The sequence below is a fragment of the Hyla sarda genome, chromosome 4 (genome assembly GCF_029499605.1).
Source record: "Hyla sarda isolate aHylSar1 chromosome 4, aHylSar1.hap1, whole genome shotgun sequence".
NCBI lineage: Eukaryota > Metazoa > Chordata > Amphibia > Anura > Hylidae > Hyla > Hyla sarda.
In genome coordinates this window covers 286,356,596-286,373,268 of record NC_079192.1, presented here as the reverse complement: position 1 = coordinate 286,373,268, position 16,673 = coordinate 286,356,596, and the positions used below count along the sequence as shown (strand labels likewise).

Genomic DNA, 16,673 nt, shown 5'->3' with positions numbered 1-16,673 from the left:
CCGCCCCTAGTGATGAAACACAGAAACTCCAATGTGGTGCTAAGGCCACAGCTGACCCAATTTTATTATCCAAAACCAGTTAAAAAATATATATTCATAAATATATATATATAAATATAACACTTTACATGTCTTCATAAATAACATGCCCCCTAACATCTCCAGCTATCCAAGGTAACATTACCCCATAACATTTATATAACCTGAACATAGTGCAAAATTAATTAAACCAAACTCCTGATATAGCACCAGACTGTAAGGGGACCTGAAGGCAGCTTCTCCTTCCGCTCTCTCCTACTTTGCCCTTGGTCGACCGTCACCTGACCCAAGGGCACCACCTTCAGAGACCACTGTGCCAACCGCTCGAGCATGCCTCCAGATCCCCCTCCATCTCCTGCCAGGCAGCCGGTTGTGACCCCTTACACCCAGCCGGCCCTCCACAAAATCCCGATAGGCGTTAAGTGAACCTTATCCCGCCCCAAAAACTCCACCGAAGGCACCTCCAAATCCGTGTGGCGAATCACCAAACCCCCATTACGAGCCACAAATTTACTTACAGCTTTGTTCACCCTGGCCCTGGCCCGATTCACCTTCTTCACTGACCGCGCCTGCTCCCATTTCAAACGCGCCTCGATATCGGACCAGACAATAAAAACCCCTGGGAAAGAGGCCCAAATGCGCAACATGTCCAGCTTAATGTCCCGCAGCAGCGATTTGGAGGTGCGCACCGCCAGATCATTCCCCCAGCGTGGATGACCAACACATCAGGGGCCCTGTCCAATTCCACAAACAAATGCAAGAAAGGCAGCAGCTCTGACCACATCAACCCCCCCCTCCCTAACCAGCGCACCTGAGCGACGTCCTTACTGAGCCCCAGCTGCCTCCCATCTGGTCTCACAACGGCCCGCTCACCCCCCCTACATACGTAGGAATGCCCCACGATCCAAACCAAGCAAGGTCCAGGATCTGTAAAACATAACAAGACAAAATGAAAAAACACGGCCCAACATCCCCAGTCGGACACACATTACAATAAATGAGGACGTAGATACAGCCTAAAACGCTGTGACTCCCACCTTCCAATCCTCTGAATAGCCTCGCGCCCCAGCCCCCACCTGGACTCCTCCGTAGCCGCTCCGATCCGGAACAAGTACGAGCTATACTCCGCAGGAATGCACCCAACCACCCCCACGCAGCGCCTGAAAACTTGCACAAACTGGAACTTAGACAAATAAGAACCATCCTGATGCAACAACAACGGCCCAACCCCCACCGAATGCAACTCCAAAAATTCCCGATAACACCGGACCGGACACATCTCCGAGCCCCGCAGCGCCGCCAGGCGCAGAACAAAACCCCGGCCCACCTGGTTCGTTTTTGACGTCCGGAGCACACATTCCAGCACCTCACCCACCAACACCACATCCACCGCCAACAAACCCCCCGATCTCTGATGACTCGGGGCCACTAGCTCTGATATGCGAAACGCCCAGAAAAAAGCCAGGGCAAACGCCAGCCTAATAAGAACAACCTCGTACCCCGACACACAGACCTCCCCCAACACAGACCCCAACCAAGTCAACAAAGAAAAAGACACAGATGGCAGGGCCCCACTGAAACCGATAAAGAGAGTCAGCGATAGAGTTATCAACCACCGGAACATGCTTAGCTACAAAATGCCCATTCAATTCAAGCCCCCGCAGCACCAACCTACGCAGCAAACTCACCACGGCTCACCACGCCGACTGTGCATTAACCACCTGTACCACCCCGAGGTTATCACAGCGAAAGCACACCTTGCAATTCCTAAGCATGTCAACTCAGATCACCACCGCCACCATGATAGGGAACAACTCCAACAACGCCAGATTCCGCACCAACCCTCTGCTCTTCCAATCCTCCGGCCACGGCACCGCGCACCACTGCCCTTGCAGGTAGGCCCCAAAACCTGAACTCCCCGCCGCATCCGTATACAATTCAAGGTTCCAACTAGACACCACGTCCTTCATCACCACAGACCTCCCATTATACTGCGACAAAAAGGACCGCCACACCTCCAAATCCGTCCGCACTTCCGCTGAAAGTTGCACATAATGATGCGGCCTCCTCGCACCCCCGTAGCCGCGGCCAACCGCCTGCAGAACACCCGACCCATAGGCATAATGCGGCGCGCGAAATTGAGATGCCCCAACAGCGATTGGACATCCCTGAGTTGCACTTTACGCACTCGCAACGCTGCCTCTACCGCTTCCATCAACTTGTCAGCCGGCTCGTGTCTATCTCAATCCCTAAGAACTTCAGAGCCTTACACGGCCCTCGGTCTTGTCGGGCGCCAATGGCACCCCAAACAGAGCCGCAACCCGTTCCATTGTCTGCAACAAAACCCTGCACAAAGCCCTCCCCCGGCCATGGCTCCCACAGTCCAGTTGCCCCTCATGCCGGCCCTATCTGCTCCCTGAGCCGCAAGTACCTGGGATCCCCAGGCCGGACCTGCAGACACAGGCCCAGCGCGTCCCCGTGCACCTGCCATAGCAGCCGCCACTGTAGCTATGGGGGCGGGGCTAGCAGCTCTCCCCCCCCCCCCGGCTCCTCTCCACCTCTGCCACCACAGTAATAGTGTTCCCCCCATGTGCAGTGCCTCTCCCTGCAGTATCCGCCGCCATGGCCCGGGCCCTGCCTCCCAGCTGCTCTGTAAAAGGACTCCTCCGGCGGCCTTGCCTAAGCCCCGCCCCCCGCTGCCATTACCACCGCGCTCCACGTGTTCCTCCAGGCGGGACCGGCCGGAGGCAGGAGGCACTCTCAGTGGCTGGTGTGCAGCCGCACGCCCCCCCCCCCCCCCTCGGGCAGACCCCCCGGCCCCACCGCAACTCGCCACCACCGAAGACCTGGCAGGGGAAGCCAAAGGGCCCCCCACAGGAGAGTCACGGCGGCGCCGCGACCTGGGGACCACCTCAGGACTTAGTCTCTCCAGCGCCCTGGAGCGGCGCGTGCTGGCGCGCTGTGGGGCCGGAGCAGGGCTGTCAGCGCATCCTGATCCTCCAGCAGCTCCCAGCAGCTGCTGCTCCAGCCAGCCCTTACCCCGCAGCAAAGTCGCAGCATGCACCCTCTGCAGCAGCTCGTCCATCTCACGGTCCGACATGGTAAGTCCGTACTCTGCATGATTCTTCTTCCCCACTGACTCCTCCTCTTCCTCCCCTACTTTTTATACTCCTACTCTCCCCCCTCTACTTCATGTAGCCCCCCTCCCATACATTCTACACTCCTTCCGTCACTTCCTACTGCCCCCTTTCATGTGCCCCCTCCCCTCCCATGCTGTCCACTCTGGGGGCTCTCTTTAGGGGCGGAGCTACAGACGCGATCCAGGCTGGTAAGTCTGAAGCTCTGTTAACATTGTCCGTTTTGGATAATGTGAACAGACCCTTCTGCCAGTGTCTTCCCAGACAGGGAGACTCCAGCTGTTGCTAAACTAAAAACCCCAGCATGCCCAGACAGCCAAAGGCTTTGGCCACTGCCACGAGGGTGCCGGGAAGAGCCGGTGCCAACAGTCCTGGAGCGTCAAAAATGGCGCGCCTAGGCGGTAACAGGCTGGCATTATTTAGGCTGGGGAGGGCCAGTAACAATGGTTCTCACCCACCCTGGTAATGTCAGGCTGTTGTTGCTTTGTTGGTATATGGCTGATACTGAATATACAGGGAACCCTATGCGTTTTTTTTTCTTCATAAATAAATAACTAAATAAAAATAAAAAAACGCACAGGGTTCCCCGTATTTTCATTTTTAGCCAGATACCAACCAAGCAGCAACAGCCTGATGTTACCAGGGTGGGTGAGGACCATTGTTACTGGCCCTCCCCAGCCTAAATAACGCCAGCCTTTTACCGCCTAGGCCCAGGAGCGCCATTTTTGATGCTCCAGGCCTGTTGGCACTGGCTCTGTGGCAGTGGGTACCGGGGTAATAATTGGGGGTTAGCGCTAGCTGTTTTTGGGGCTAACGCTAAGCCCTGGCATATTAATAGATTCCGTCTATTAGACAGCCTCCATTACTAAGCCTGAAAATTCAATAAAAAAAAAAAACACAACACATTGGAAAAATTATTTTATTTACAAAAACACTCCCCCACAGCCCTTGTTAACCATTTTATTAAAGTTAAAAAAAAATACAGTTCATCTGTCGTAATCCATCAAATCCGCAGTAATCCTCTGCATACACGGATCTGAAAGGAGTAGAAAAAAAAACACAAAAAAAATGGATTAGGACATTTTTTGCGCTCTCCGCAGGGGAGAGCACCCATAATGCAGTGTCTTCCTTAACAGGGAACATCCAATTGGTGCAAAACTACAACTCCCAGCATACCCAGACAGCCTTTGGCTTTTAGTTTAGCAACAGCTGGAGTCGCTCCAGGACTGTTGGCACCGGCATTTCCCGGCACCCCTGTGGCGGTGGCTACTGGGGTAATAATTGGGGGTTAGCGCTAGCTGTTTTTGGGACTAACGCTAAGCCCTGGCATAGTGATGGATTCCGTCTATTAGACAGGCTCCATTACTAAGCCTCCATTACTAAGCGCCCATAATGCAATGTCTACCTAAACACGGGTACACTATACACCCTGTATACTATACACCAGGGGAGGTGAGTAGTGATGCTGTACATCACTCCTCATATCCTTACACTCTGTGAACCGGGCGCTCAGCATCCGACCCCCAGAGTGGTACCTGAAGACAGTGAGAAAACTGCCACAGAGGAAAAAACTGGCTATTTCCACACACCAGGGAAAACGCCAGAAAAAAACGTCAGAAAAGCTGCCAAAATGCAAGGAAAATTTGTGGCAGTTTTCCTGGCAGTTTTTCCTGGCGTTTTTGCTGGTGGGAAAAAAATCTCAGTGGAAATCTAACCTTACTAAAATACCTTACCTACTTTTGCTTACCTGTGGCAGATTTCAAGATTTTGCTTACGCGCAACAAATTTATTAAGCCAGTGCAATATATTAATAAATTTGTCGCACGTAAGCAAAACGGCAGTCGAAAAAAAATAACTAAAAACAAGAGGACTAAAGCAAGGTTTTATAAATGTCCCCCATTGAGTGCAGAATGATGGGCATTTTAATCTTTTTATTTTAAGTCTGCAACACAATTAAATGTAAAAGAAAAAATAAAAGGTTCCGGAAACTTTCTGAGTGCACTGTATAGTGTGAATAAATAGAACAGAACACTAAAATGACTGGTAGCAACAGTGTTAAATCTCTTTAAAATCATTACTATATCAAGTTAAATCAAGCTGAAACTTGGTTGTTGCTAAAGAACAACAAGAATCAATTCACAGTTACTAGAACAGATTGAAAGAATTTGATAATAATCTTATCACAGTTTCCTTGAAAGCCCAAGGGTTCCTGGAGAATCTAGCAAGAGAGTGACGCATTAACACTTTCCTATACGCCAAGGTCCTGCCATCAGATAGCTGTGTAGAACAAACAGTGTAGAACAAATGTACTTTTGTTTAGCAAAAGTTAAACTTTCTATCCAGCCTCTTCTCTGCCACTCCCCCCTTGCAACTGAATAAGGAGGTGGAACTTCCATAGAAAAGCTATTCACTGGCCAACTGCATTCTGGTAGGTTTCTTTCAGTTCAGTGTTTTCTTATACATTCCAATTGTTTGGAGTCGATTCGTTGAGATGTTTTCTTCTCTGCCACTGATTTGTTGCCTCCCAATACTCAAAGTACAGTCCGGTATGTTACATTGTATACCATATTGTCCTATTCTGAGCAGTCATTCCAAGTAACAATATGTTCATTCGGTATTTTTAGTCTTCTCTCCTGTGCTTTCTGTAGTTTACACATACATACATATGCTAGTGATCTGTTATAATCTATCAATATTGATACTGGTATTAAGAACACTATCATGAATTAAAATGTGTCCCCAGAATAGTCATCCATATGTATCCAGAACAGATAATAATGAACATAAAGTGAACCATATTGAAAAGTTGTACTGTTTACTACAAATACATGTTGCCCTACAGGCATGTAGGTGATGAGGTTTGCAGGACAAGGGGCCCCCATTCCAGTTATCCTCAGGGGTCCCCACAGTCATTTGTTTTGTGGATAGCCGATACATATATTTAGTAGGAAAACCCTTTTTCTTTGTTGTTAATTGAAATCCTCAGGCCATGCTCTGGCTGAAGGAGATCTATTGTAAACATTAGAATGTGTTGGTTAGCAGGTACTTCCTAGTAGGCAGTGCCAAATGAATAGGCATGATTTAGTGCTGCTTTTTGTAAGAGAGCTTCATGAAAACACAGTGGAGAGAATGCCAAACAAATGCATTGTGTTGCATAACAGCAAAAGTGTTAAGTTTGTATCTGAAACAAATCAGTTTATTTTTCTCTACCCCCATAGGGCAGCTAAACTAGTGTATCTGTCTTTGGAGTGTCTGCACAAATGCATTCAATAAAAAATCATTCTGTAAGGTAGAATCATGTGACTAGTCACATGTGGGCATTGTGTTTTCTACATGGGGCTGGCACAGCTTAACCCCTTAAGGACCAAGCCCATTTTGACCTTAAGGACCAGGCCAATTTTATTTTTGCATTTTCGTTTTTTTCCTCCTCGTCTTCAAAAAAATGTGTAACTCTTTTATATTTTCATCCACAGACTAGTATGAGGGCTTGTTTTTTGTGTGACCAGTTGTCCTGTGTAATGAAATCACTCATTTTACCATAAAATGTATGGCACAACCCAAAACATTCTATTTGTGTGGGCAAATTAAAAAGAAACCCGCAATTTAGCAAATTTTGGAAGGTTTTGTTTTCACGCCGTACAATTTACGGTAAAAATGACATGCGTTCTTTATTCTGTGGGTCAATACAATTAAAATGATACCCATGATTTTATACTTTTCTATTAATGTTGCGCTTAAAAAAAATCGCAAACTTTTTAACCAAATTAGTATGTTTAAAATCCTTCTATTTTGACGACCTATAACTTTTTCATTTTTTCGTCTAAGCGGCGGCATAAGGGCTCATTTTTTGCGCCATGATCAGTACTTTTTATTGCTACCACATTTGTGTTTATAAAACTTTTATTCACTTTTTTATTATTTTTTATTGAATAAAATGTGACAATTTTGGGCTTTTTTATTTTTACGTTCACGTCGTTTACCGTACAGGATCAATAACATAATATTTTAATAGTTTGGACATTTATGCACGCAGCGATACCAAATATGTGTATTAATTATTATTTTTACACTTTATGGGGGTAAAATGGGAAAAAAGGACATTTTACATTTTTATTGGGGGAGGGGATTTTCACATGTTTTTTACTTTTCTTTCACCTTTTTTACTTTCACTTTTACACTTTAATAGTCCCCATAGGGGCCTATCTATAGCAATCGTTTGATTGCTAATACTGTTCAGTGCTATGTATAGGACACAGCACTGATCAGTATTATCGGTGATCTTCTGCTCTGGTCTGCTCGATCTCAGACCAGAGCAGAAGACCCCGGGAGATGGCCGGAGCAAGGTGAGGGGACCTCCGGCCGCCACGCTGGATGATCAGATTGCCGCGGCAGCACTGCGGGCGATCCGATCATCCATACAAAGTGACGCAATGCCGCAGATGCCGTGATCTGTATTGATCACGGCATCTGAGGGGTTAATGGCGGATATCTGCGCGATCGCAGATGTTGGCCATTATCGGCGGGTCCCCGGCTGCTGTTAGTAGCCGGAACCTGCCATGTATGACGTGAGCACCCTTCCGATGCTCGCGGTCATAAACAGGACGTAAATGTACGTCCTGGTGCTGGAAGTCCCGCCAAACCAGGACGTACATTTACGTCTGTGGTCGTTAAGGGGTTAAAGACCTTGCCTCCTCAACTGTAGCGGAAGAAAGTGTTTCTCACATTTATAAGTTGATACATGTTTAGACAAGATAGCCCGAAGTGCCGACTATATCAAAGTGGTGCCCGCTGAGTTTTAGAGCTCATTCCTATTACATATTTTCTGAGGGGCATTCCACTTGGAAAATACGCTGCAGGAGCCTCCCATTGTTCTTTATGGGATTCTGCTGCACCATTCACAGTGGAAATTCCTGACTCCAGACTTCGCTAAAAATATGAATATGCCTACTGAGATGGTACATTTTCAAGTGGTCCTATCGTTGGCTTCTTTTGCTGACCCACTACAGACAGCATCTCTTCCTAAAATTTCGGACAGAGATTCCATGGTGTGAATGAACCATTAGATTTTCTGCAACTTGCTAGATATAACAGTTAAACACCTTACTCTCCCACAAAGCATCTCTTGCTTTACACTAATATTTTACAGAACAATAATGGTGTTTGACATTAAATAGATAAACCAGGAATAGAAGAAAAACAGAACTAACTTTTTCTGAAAAAAAAAATGAAAACGCAAAACTAGATGATCGTTTCGTCGATAAACAAAATAAAAACATATAGCGGGTTTGTAATTTAGCAGGGGCAACCCATGTGATAAATCCCCTGGTGTCTTTATCTTATACTAGCAGTACCCAGCTTGCGTTGCTACACCCAAGAAAAACACATATTTAACATCAACTGTGAATTTAATTTTCTTTATTTTATTGTAATGCTAACTGATATTTTTGGTGGTTTTATTTAGTGTATAAACGTATACATTTTTTAGTGTGCCAACTCGCCAGCAAGCAACATATAACTGGTCATGTGAAAAACATGAATTTTCCAAATTTCCAAATTCAAAATGAGCTTTGATGCGCTGTAGCGGTGGTATTCAAGCCGAGATTCGTGTTGTTCCTCCATTTCAGCGACTCTCGATATTGATGCTCTGTTGCGGTTTTGTTCAACCCGAGATTCGCATTGTTCCTTTGTTTCATAAGCTCTTTTTTCCCTCATTCTCATCACTTTGGATGTTTTTCGTCCAATTGATGCTTTTTTTCGGTGGCGTTGTTGAGTATATTGTGACTTCACCCAAACACTGTCTGTCCAGTCTGTCTCACTCGCACAGCAAGTATGCCTTAAAATTTAATCAAAATCGGTCTAGTAGTTGTTCTCTTATATGACTGGTGTCACACCCCCTCAAACGTCACAGAAACAATCCTCAAACTATATCAGAAAATTTTATCAAAATCGGTTGAGCGGTTTACAACCTGTTCCAAATTATTCTGCAAATTATATTTTCTCATTTACTTAAATAATTGATGTAAATAACAGTCAGCATATTTCTCATGTTATCAACTATTAAGAATACAATTCAAATGTTTTTGAACAAACCTCCTAATGATAACAGTATTTATTTTTTTAACATAAAAAACTTACAATGCACTGTTCAAAATTATTAAGCACAGTAAGTTTCAAAACACTTTATAGGTTGTAAAGAACTGAAAATTGTCATTTTTTGTGTTTGCAGCATATTTACTGATATCATAAGCTAACGTTTAACAACATTTTAACAGGTCACATTACATTTTAACATAGGACCCTTATTTGATAGCAGCTTCACAAGTCTTGCATTCACTGAACTTGTGGGTTTTTGGACAGTTTCTGCTTGAATTTGTTTGCAAGATGTCAGAATAGCCTCCCAGAGCTGCTGTTTGGATGTTATCTGCCTCACACCCTCATAGATCTTTTGCTTGAGGATGCTCCAAAGGTTCTCAATAGGATTGAGGTCAGGGGAGGATGGAGGCCACACCATGGCTTTTTTTCCTCTTATCCCCATAGCAGCCATTGATGCAGAGGTATTCTTTGCAGCATGAGATGGTGCATTGTCATGCATGAAGATGATTTTATTACGGAAAGCATATTTCTTCCTTTTGTACCAGGGAAGAAAGTGGTCAGTCAGAAACTCCACATACTTTGCAGAGGTAATCTTTAAAGTATGGGGCCCTGCATGGGCCCCCGCATTGCCACTCTATGTGAGCCGCTCTATGTGAGAGGCTAATGCACGTAGTGCCGACCTCTCTGAGGTTGATGGTATGCCCCATCCCCATACACGAACACTGCCTACCCGCCTCTCCCATAGAGATACATGGAGGAGGTGTGTCGTCTGCGATGTCACGCTGCGGCCGGCATGCCTCCTGCACAGGAGAGCCGCGGCAGATCTGTGGCGTTGTGGAGGAAATTTCAGGGGGTCCCAGCGGTCGGACCCCCCACGATCGAACACTTATCCCCTATCCTGTGGATAGGGGATAAGTTGTCTTTTGCTGCAAATGTCCTTTAATAGTGCGAAGATTACACTTACGTTTTTGGGAAATATCTAATGTTTTCATACCTCCTCCAAGGCATTGAACTATTTCACTCTTTTCGGCAGCAGAGAGATCCTTTTTCTTCCCCATATTGCTTGAAAATGGTGCTCTACTTAATAATGTGGAAAACACACCTTTAGTAGTTTTACCTTAAATTGGGCTCACTTGACAATCTTATCACAGATGTCCGAGATTGTTTTCAGTGATCAAAGGAGCCCTGAGACAAAATGCCATCCATGGTAGCTATGGGCAACACAGATTTTCTTTTGGACAGCTTGACGAATTTGGAGGGGCAAGTTGTGCATAACTAGCTTGCCCCCTGACTGGTGAGCAGTTAAGGGGTTAAGAAATATACAGGCAAGGTTTATAGCCCCCTCCCCCGCCTGTAAAAACTTGTTGGTAACTATAGTGGTATGTCCCATGGGTGGGGGGGGAAGGAGTGCACCAATCGGGGGTTTAATAGTTTCCCGGGCTTTCAGGGGCCCTCCCCTGGGTATTTATAGCTGTGGTGCCTCCCTTCCCCCTCAATCTGCCCAGGACCCGGAGTTTTCCCCTCCCTCCCTCCCTCCCTTTTTTAAAAGCGGGGTCAACCTGGGGTAGACCTCCACACAGGACAGTGTGGCAGCACCTCTCGGGTTGGCAAGAAGCCAATCGGTGTCTTTGTTACAGTTAAATTGTTATTTATATAAGTAATTTTATAAATAAAGCTGTGGCCGATCCCCACCCATAAAAAAATTGAATTGTTGTTGTGTCAGTTATTATCTAATTAATTATTGTAATAAGAGGGAGGGGTAGTTATAGCCTGCTAGGAGCTAATTGGGTCTCAACAGTCTGGTCAATTCCCCTATCACAACCAAACTTCACAGAAACAATCCTCACACTATACTATAGTTTCCCTGAAAATTAGATCACAATCGGTTGAGCGGTTTAGAAGTTCATAGGGAACAGACATACATACATTTATATATATCTAGATAACTAGCATGCAAAATGTATCAGTGATTTGCAAATAATAGCATTGGTGGTTTGTTGGTCTGCTCTGTATAAAGGGGTACTCAAGTACTTCAGAACTTATCCCCTATCCCCATGAAAAACGTCTGATCACAATGGGTGGTGGGGTCTAACCGCTGGGACCCTGAGCTATCTCCACACTGGGCCATTGTCTCTCCCTGAGCATGGAGCAATGTGTCGGCACATGCTTCATGCAGTGTTAAGGGAAGTGCCAGAGATACACGAGTATCTATGTTACCATAGAGAATGCATGGATTGTGATGCCGCACAGGGAGAGATGGGCCCCGTTCTGGGCAGTCCCAGTGGTCAACCCCCCCCCCATGTGATGTGATGCTTATCCCGTATGCTGTGGATAGGGGATATATTTTAAAGGAAAGGAGTTCTCCTTTAAAGGGGTACTCCGGTGCTTAGACATCTTATCCCCTATCCAAATAATCGAATTTTTGAAAAATTTGATTCGGCCGATTCGTTGAATTTTCCGAAGAAATTTGGTTTGGTCCGAATTTATTCACAGCAAATCTGTATTTTAAAACGGCTATTTCTGGCCTACAGAGAGCCTCAATAGGGGTGTAGAACATTTTGCCTTGCTGAAACATGCATAGGGTGTGTGCTTGGTTAGTGAAATAATACTGTTATTCAGTATAGCATGCAGATTAGAGTCATCGCTATTAGAATCACTGTTGCAGAGTGGCACAATGACAGAGCCTGGAGGTGGCATCAGTATGAGGAGACCATATAGTGGCTGAATGACACAGCGTGGAGGTAGTCGGCAGCATGAGGAGACCATATAATGGCTGAATGACACAGCCTGGAGTTGGCGGCAGCATGAGGAGACCATTTAGTGGCTGAATGACAGAGCATGGAGGTGGCAGCAGCATGAGGAGACCATATAGTGGCTGAATGACCCAGCCTGGAGGTGGCAACAACCTGATGAGACATAGGGTCTCACAATTGAAAAGACTAAAGATATTTTTAAACATTTAAATTGAAGATTTCAAATAGATGAACCTAAAAAGTTTTATTTAATGTGCCAGAAGCATAAGGAGACCATATGGTGGTATAGTGACACAGCCTGGAGGTGGCGGAAGCATGAGAAGACCATATAGTGGCTGAATGATGCAGCCTGTAGTTGGTGGCAGCATGAGGAGACCATATAGTGGCTTAATGACACAGCCTGGAGATGGCAGAAGCATGAGGAGACCATATAGCTGCAGAATGAGGCAGCCTGGAGATGCCTGGAAACTTTAACAGGAACAATATGGTACACCACTCAGATGTACGTATGTGGTATGCACTTATGAGGGGAGGACAATGCGCTCAAGTACACTTAAAACAGTATTTATTTACAACACCAGCAGGTGTGTACTTTTGGCTGGCCTTTCACAGTATCTAGGCCCTTAAGACTTTAACAGGAACAAAAGGGTAAACCACTTAGATGTACGTATGTGGTATGCACTTATGAGGGGTGGACAATGCGCTCCAGTACGCTTAAAAGAGTACTTGTCTACAACAACGGTTGTGTACTTTTGGTTGGCCTTTCACAGTATCTAGGCCCTTAAGACTTTAACAGGAACAAAATGGTACACCACTTAGATGTATGCACAGGTTACACTAAATAGAGGACAATATGCTTTTAGTGCTCTGCTCACCCTAACTGGCTGGCTATTAGCTTTTCAGTTGTTGTACACACCAGTGCTGCAGCACACAGTCGCTGTATACTGCACCCAGAAATGCACTCTCTCTCTTTCTCTCTCAACCACTCTCCCGTCCCTATCAGTGCTTCTAGGCTGGATTTGGGTGAAGAGGTGAATCACTGCTGTAAAAAAGCTTTTCTGTGCAACACACACTGTCTGTCCTGCTCTCTCTCTCTCTGTAATAGAACTTTGATGTGACTGGCCACAAGATGGCTGCCAATTATATAGGGCTGGGACATCACATGGGTGACTGGCTGCTGATATGCAGCATGCTGCATGTGATTCAGGGTCATCCCACCAACCATTGTTTCCGCCTTCCCAGGATTCCTTGCCCCATGTGACATGTGGATCTGCCATTTTAGATGCCCTGGAACCTGGACCACACTAAATGGAGTTTTACCCCTTAAGGACTGAGCCCTTTTTTACAATTCTGACCACTGTCACTTTATGCATTAATAACTCTGAGATGCTTTTACCGATTATTCTGATTCTGAGACAGTTTTTTCGTGACATATTCTACTTTATTTTAGTGGTAAATTTCCGTCGTTACTTGCATCCTTTCTTGGTGAAAAATCCTAAAATTTCATGAACTTTTTGAAAATTTTGCATTTTTCTAACTTTGAAACTCTCTGCTTGTAAGGAAAATGGATATTCCAAATACATTTTATATTGATTCACAAATACAATGGGGGATATTTATCAAAGCTGTCTATGTCCCGCATCAATATAGACCAAACTACAGAGGGTTAGGCTGGTCTATTGTGCGCCTAATTTATCAAAAGACGCAGGGCTCTTGATAAATTCTTCACACAGACTTCGGGATCTATGCTTTAGACTGTATTTAAACGTGCTCCAACATGGTCTGACATTTCGGCGTACTTTCAGCCGATGCGACTTGTTGCTGAAAAGTCGCTTTTGATAAATTCAGCACCAATGCATTTTCCAATGCATTTCCGTCTAAAAATAGACTAGCATGCATCATGTTCTAAAAATCCTCCAGAGCAAAAGTGGCAGAAAAGTTGCACATATTTAGACTGTGACTTTCTGTGCGACAAATTTAGACTGGGAAAACCAGTCTAAATCTTTTGATAAATATCCCCCAATATGTCTACTTTATTTTGGTATCATAAAATGGACATATTTTTACTTTTTGAAAACATTAGAGGGCTTTAAAATATAGCAGCAATTTTCAACATTTTCATGAAAATTGCAAAATCTGAAGGGACAGATGTTACAGAACTACAACTCCCAGTATGCCTGGGCAGTCCAGGCATGCTGAGAGTTGTAGTTTTGCAACATCTGGAGGGCTACCGTTTGGGCACCACTGTAATAGTGGTCTCCAAACTGTGACCCACCAGATGTTGCAAAACTACAACTCCCAGCATGCCCAGACAGCTTTTGGCTGTCAGGGCATGCTGGGAGTTGCAGTTTGGCAACCACTAGGAAGGCAGCAGTAAGGATTGCTTTACTGCCACCTTCCTTGATGCTATGTGACGTCGCCTCCCTACCTGCACCGCTGATCTCTGCTGATGCCACCGATGATCGGCGGTCCCCACTGCATCTTCTTTACAGGTACCAGCCGCCATCTTCTTCCCCCCCCCCCCCCCCCGTTCTGCCCGACATCCAGGGGTGGGCACAGCGGGGGGTTTCAATGGTAACCCCCTGTCTTCAACTGCCATTGGTCAGTACTCAGTGCTGACTAATGGCAGGGGATAGGAGGAGGTTGCATCGCTGCAGCCTCGCTAGCTCCAATCATCCCTATTTTCCAGGCGATCGGGTCACTAGAGACCCGATCAGCCCGGAATAGCAGAGAATCGCATGTCTGAATTGACATGCGGTTTCCTGTGATCGCCGACATGGGGGGGGGGGGGGGGGGTGGATGTGCTTGGATGCCTGCTGAATGATTTCAGCAGGCATCCCGGTCCAGTCCCCGACCGGCTAGCGGCAGGGACCGGAATTCCCACCGGCGTATCCATACGCCTTCAGTCCTTAAGGACTTTAAAACGGGGGCGTATGGATACGCCCGCCGTCCTTAATAGATTAATTAAATGATTTGCGCGATCGAATCACAGCAAAATTCGTAACATATTCGGATTCATCAGATTCGATTCGAAACATTGTGGCTTTATGACCTTATTGTTTTGTAGCTGTATGAACTATATAAGAGAAGGCACAGAGAGGTTTATATAGCCAAATACATAAGCAGATTATATAATCAGTAAATGAATAACTAGTTCAGACATTATTTTCTTTCCACTATAACATTGTGCAATTTTCAGTTCCCAGGAACCTTACCACTTAGGAAAACCTGTCCAGGATTCTAAGCCTCTTCCCAGTCCGTAGGCTCCGGGGCACAGCCTGGCTGCAGGGAGCGGATATCCAGTGCTGCTTTTCCAGCTATCCCTGCCCTCTGACTAAATTCACACATCTCCTGCCAGAAAAGTCAGCTGCAACTCAAGAAAATGTACTTTGGTCTAAAATATGTGTCAAAACATATTCTTAAGTGGGGTGGACTAAAAAATAGTGCTTTTAGTGTATCATGCTGGCACTCTGCAAACAGAACAGGGCTTCAGGAGCAAATCTGTTGTCGAAGATATTCCTCCCAAGTTTGCACAAGGATCTTAACACAACCTGTCTGCTTTGTCACACACTGCAAGCACCTCAGCAGCAGATCCTACTCCTCCGAGCATCTGGGAAACTATGACCAGGTGTTCAAGTCTTCTGTGCAAGACCCTGAGAAAGTGTGGAGGAAGGCAGCTGAAGATATTGTATGGTTTAAGCCATGGACTAAAATTATGGACAACTCCAATCCTCCCTTCACAGAATGGTAAGTGCATTTACAAGCACACACGGTTTCTCTGATTGCAATGTTTTATAGATGTGTGCAGTTGCTAAGGGATTAAAGTGGTTTCTGGGACTTTAACAGTCATGGCTTATACTTAGCATAAAGACCTCCTAGGCCTCAATGCTCAGCACAGTAAGCACCCATTCACACTACAGATTTTCCAAGCAAAATTCCACTTGGAATACAGTAAATCAGCCTCCAATTGCAGGAACCCGCTCCAGAAGGAATCTCTGCCGGAATATCTCCAGTTGCAGATTCCTTAGTGTGAATGAGCCCTTATGGGAGCGTTGTTCTCCCCATCATTGTTTACATAGGAACAGAAGTTCACCGACGTGCGGCTGTGTGGCACTGCAGCTTGCCACACTCCTTTAAAGTGTTCCTGTCATTACAAAAAACTTGTCAAAAGTTTTTATCGGTATAGGTCTGAGGGGGAGATTTATCAAAACCTGTGCAGAGAAAATGTTGACCAGTTGCCCATAGCAACCAATCCGATACTTCTTTCATTTTTAGTGGTCTTTAAAAAAAAATGAAAGAAGCAAGCTGGTTGCTATGCGCAACTGGTCAACTTTTCCTCTGCACAGATTTTGGTAAATCTCCCCCTCAGATCTTGACCGATAAAAACTTTTGTGCGTTCTCTCCCGGTTCTCTGTCACATGACCTTGACACACTCATAATGTAAGTCTATGGGACCATCCTGCTCACCTAGACTTAGAGCAGGGAGAGAGGCATGCTACAGCAGGGTTCTTTCCTCAGTTTGTGCTTTTCGATGTGTCAAAAGTAAACCCCATTTATGTGGTGGGCACATTTTCTAATAGCGGCAACTAAATATGTCTTTTGTATTTATGGTATAGCACAATCTATGTTACCAAAGGCTGCTTACATCGGT

General features: G+C 45.5%; 1 protein-coding gene across 2 annotated transcripts in view; it reads left to right on the top strand.

Annotated features, from left to right (window-relative positions):
- The first annotated feature begins 5,554 nt into the window (after positions 1 to 5,554).
- ACSS3 (acyl-CoA synthetase short chain family member 3) overlaps positions 5,555 to 16,673 on the top strand; it is a 112,588-nt gene continuing 101,469 nt past the window's right edge. The window contains exons 1-2 of one of the 2 annotated variants that reach the window (XM_056574444.1): positions 5,555 to 5,604; positions 15,222 to 15,769. In XM_056574444.1, the coding sequence (XP_056430419.1) occupies positions 15,405 to 15,769 (365 nt within the window). In that variant the 5' untranslated portion in view covers positions 5,555 to 5,604; positions 15,222 to 15,404. The other variant, XM_056574443.1, reaches the window with a different exon arrangement.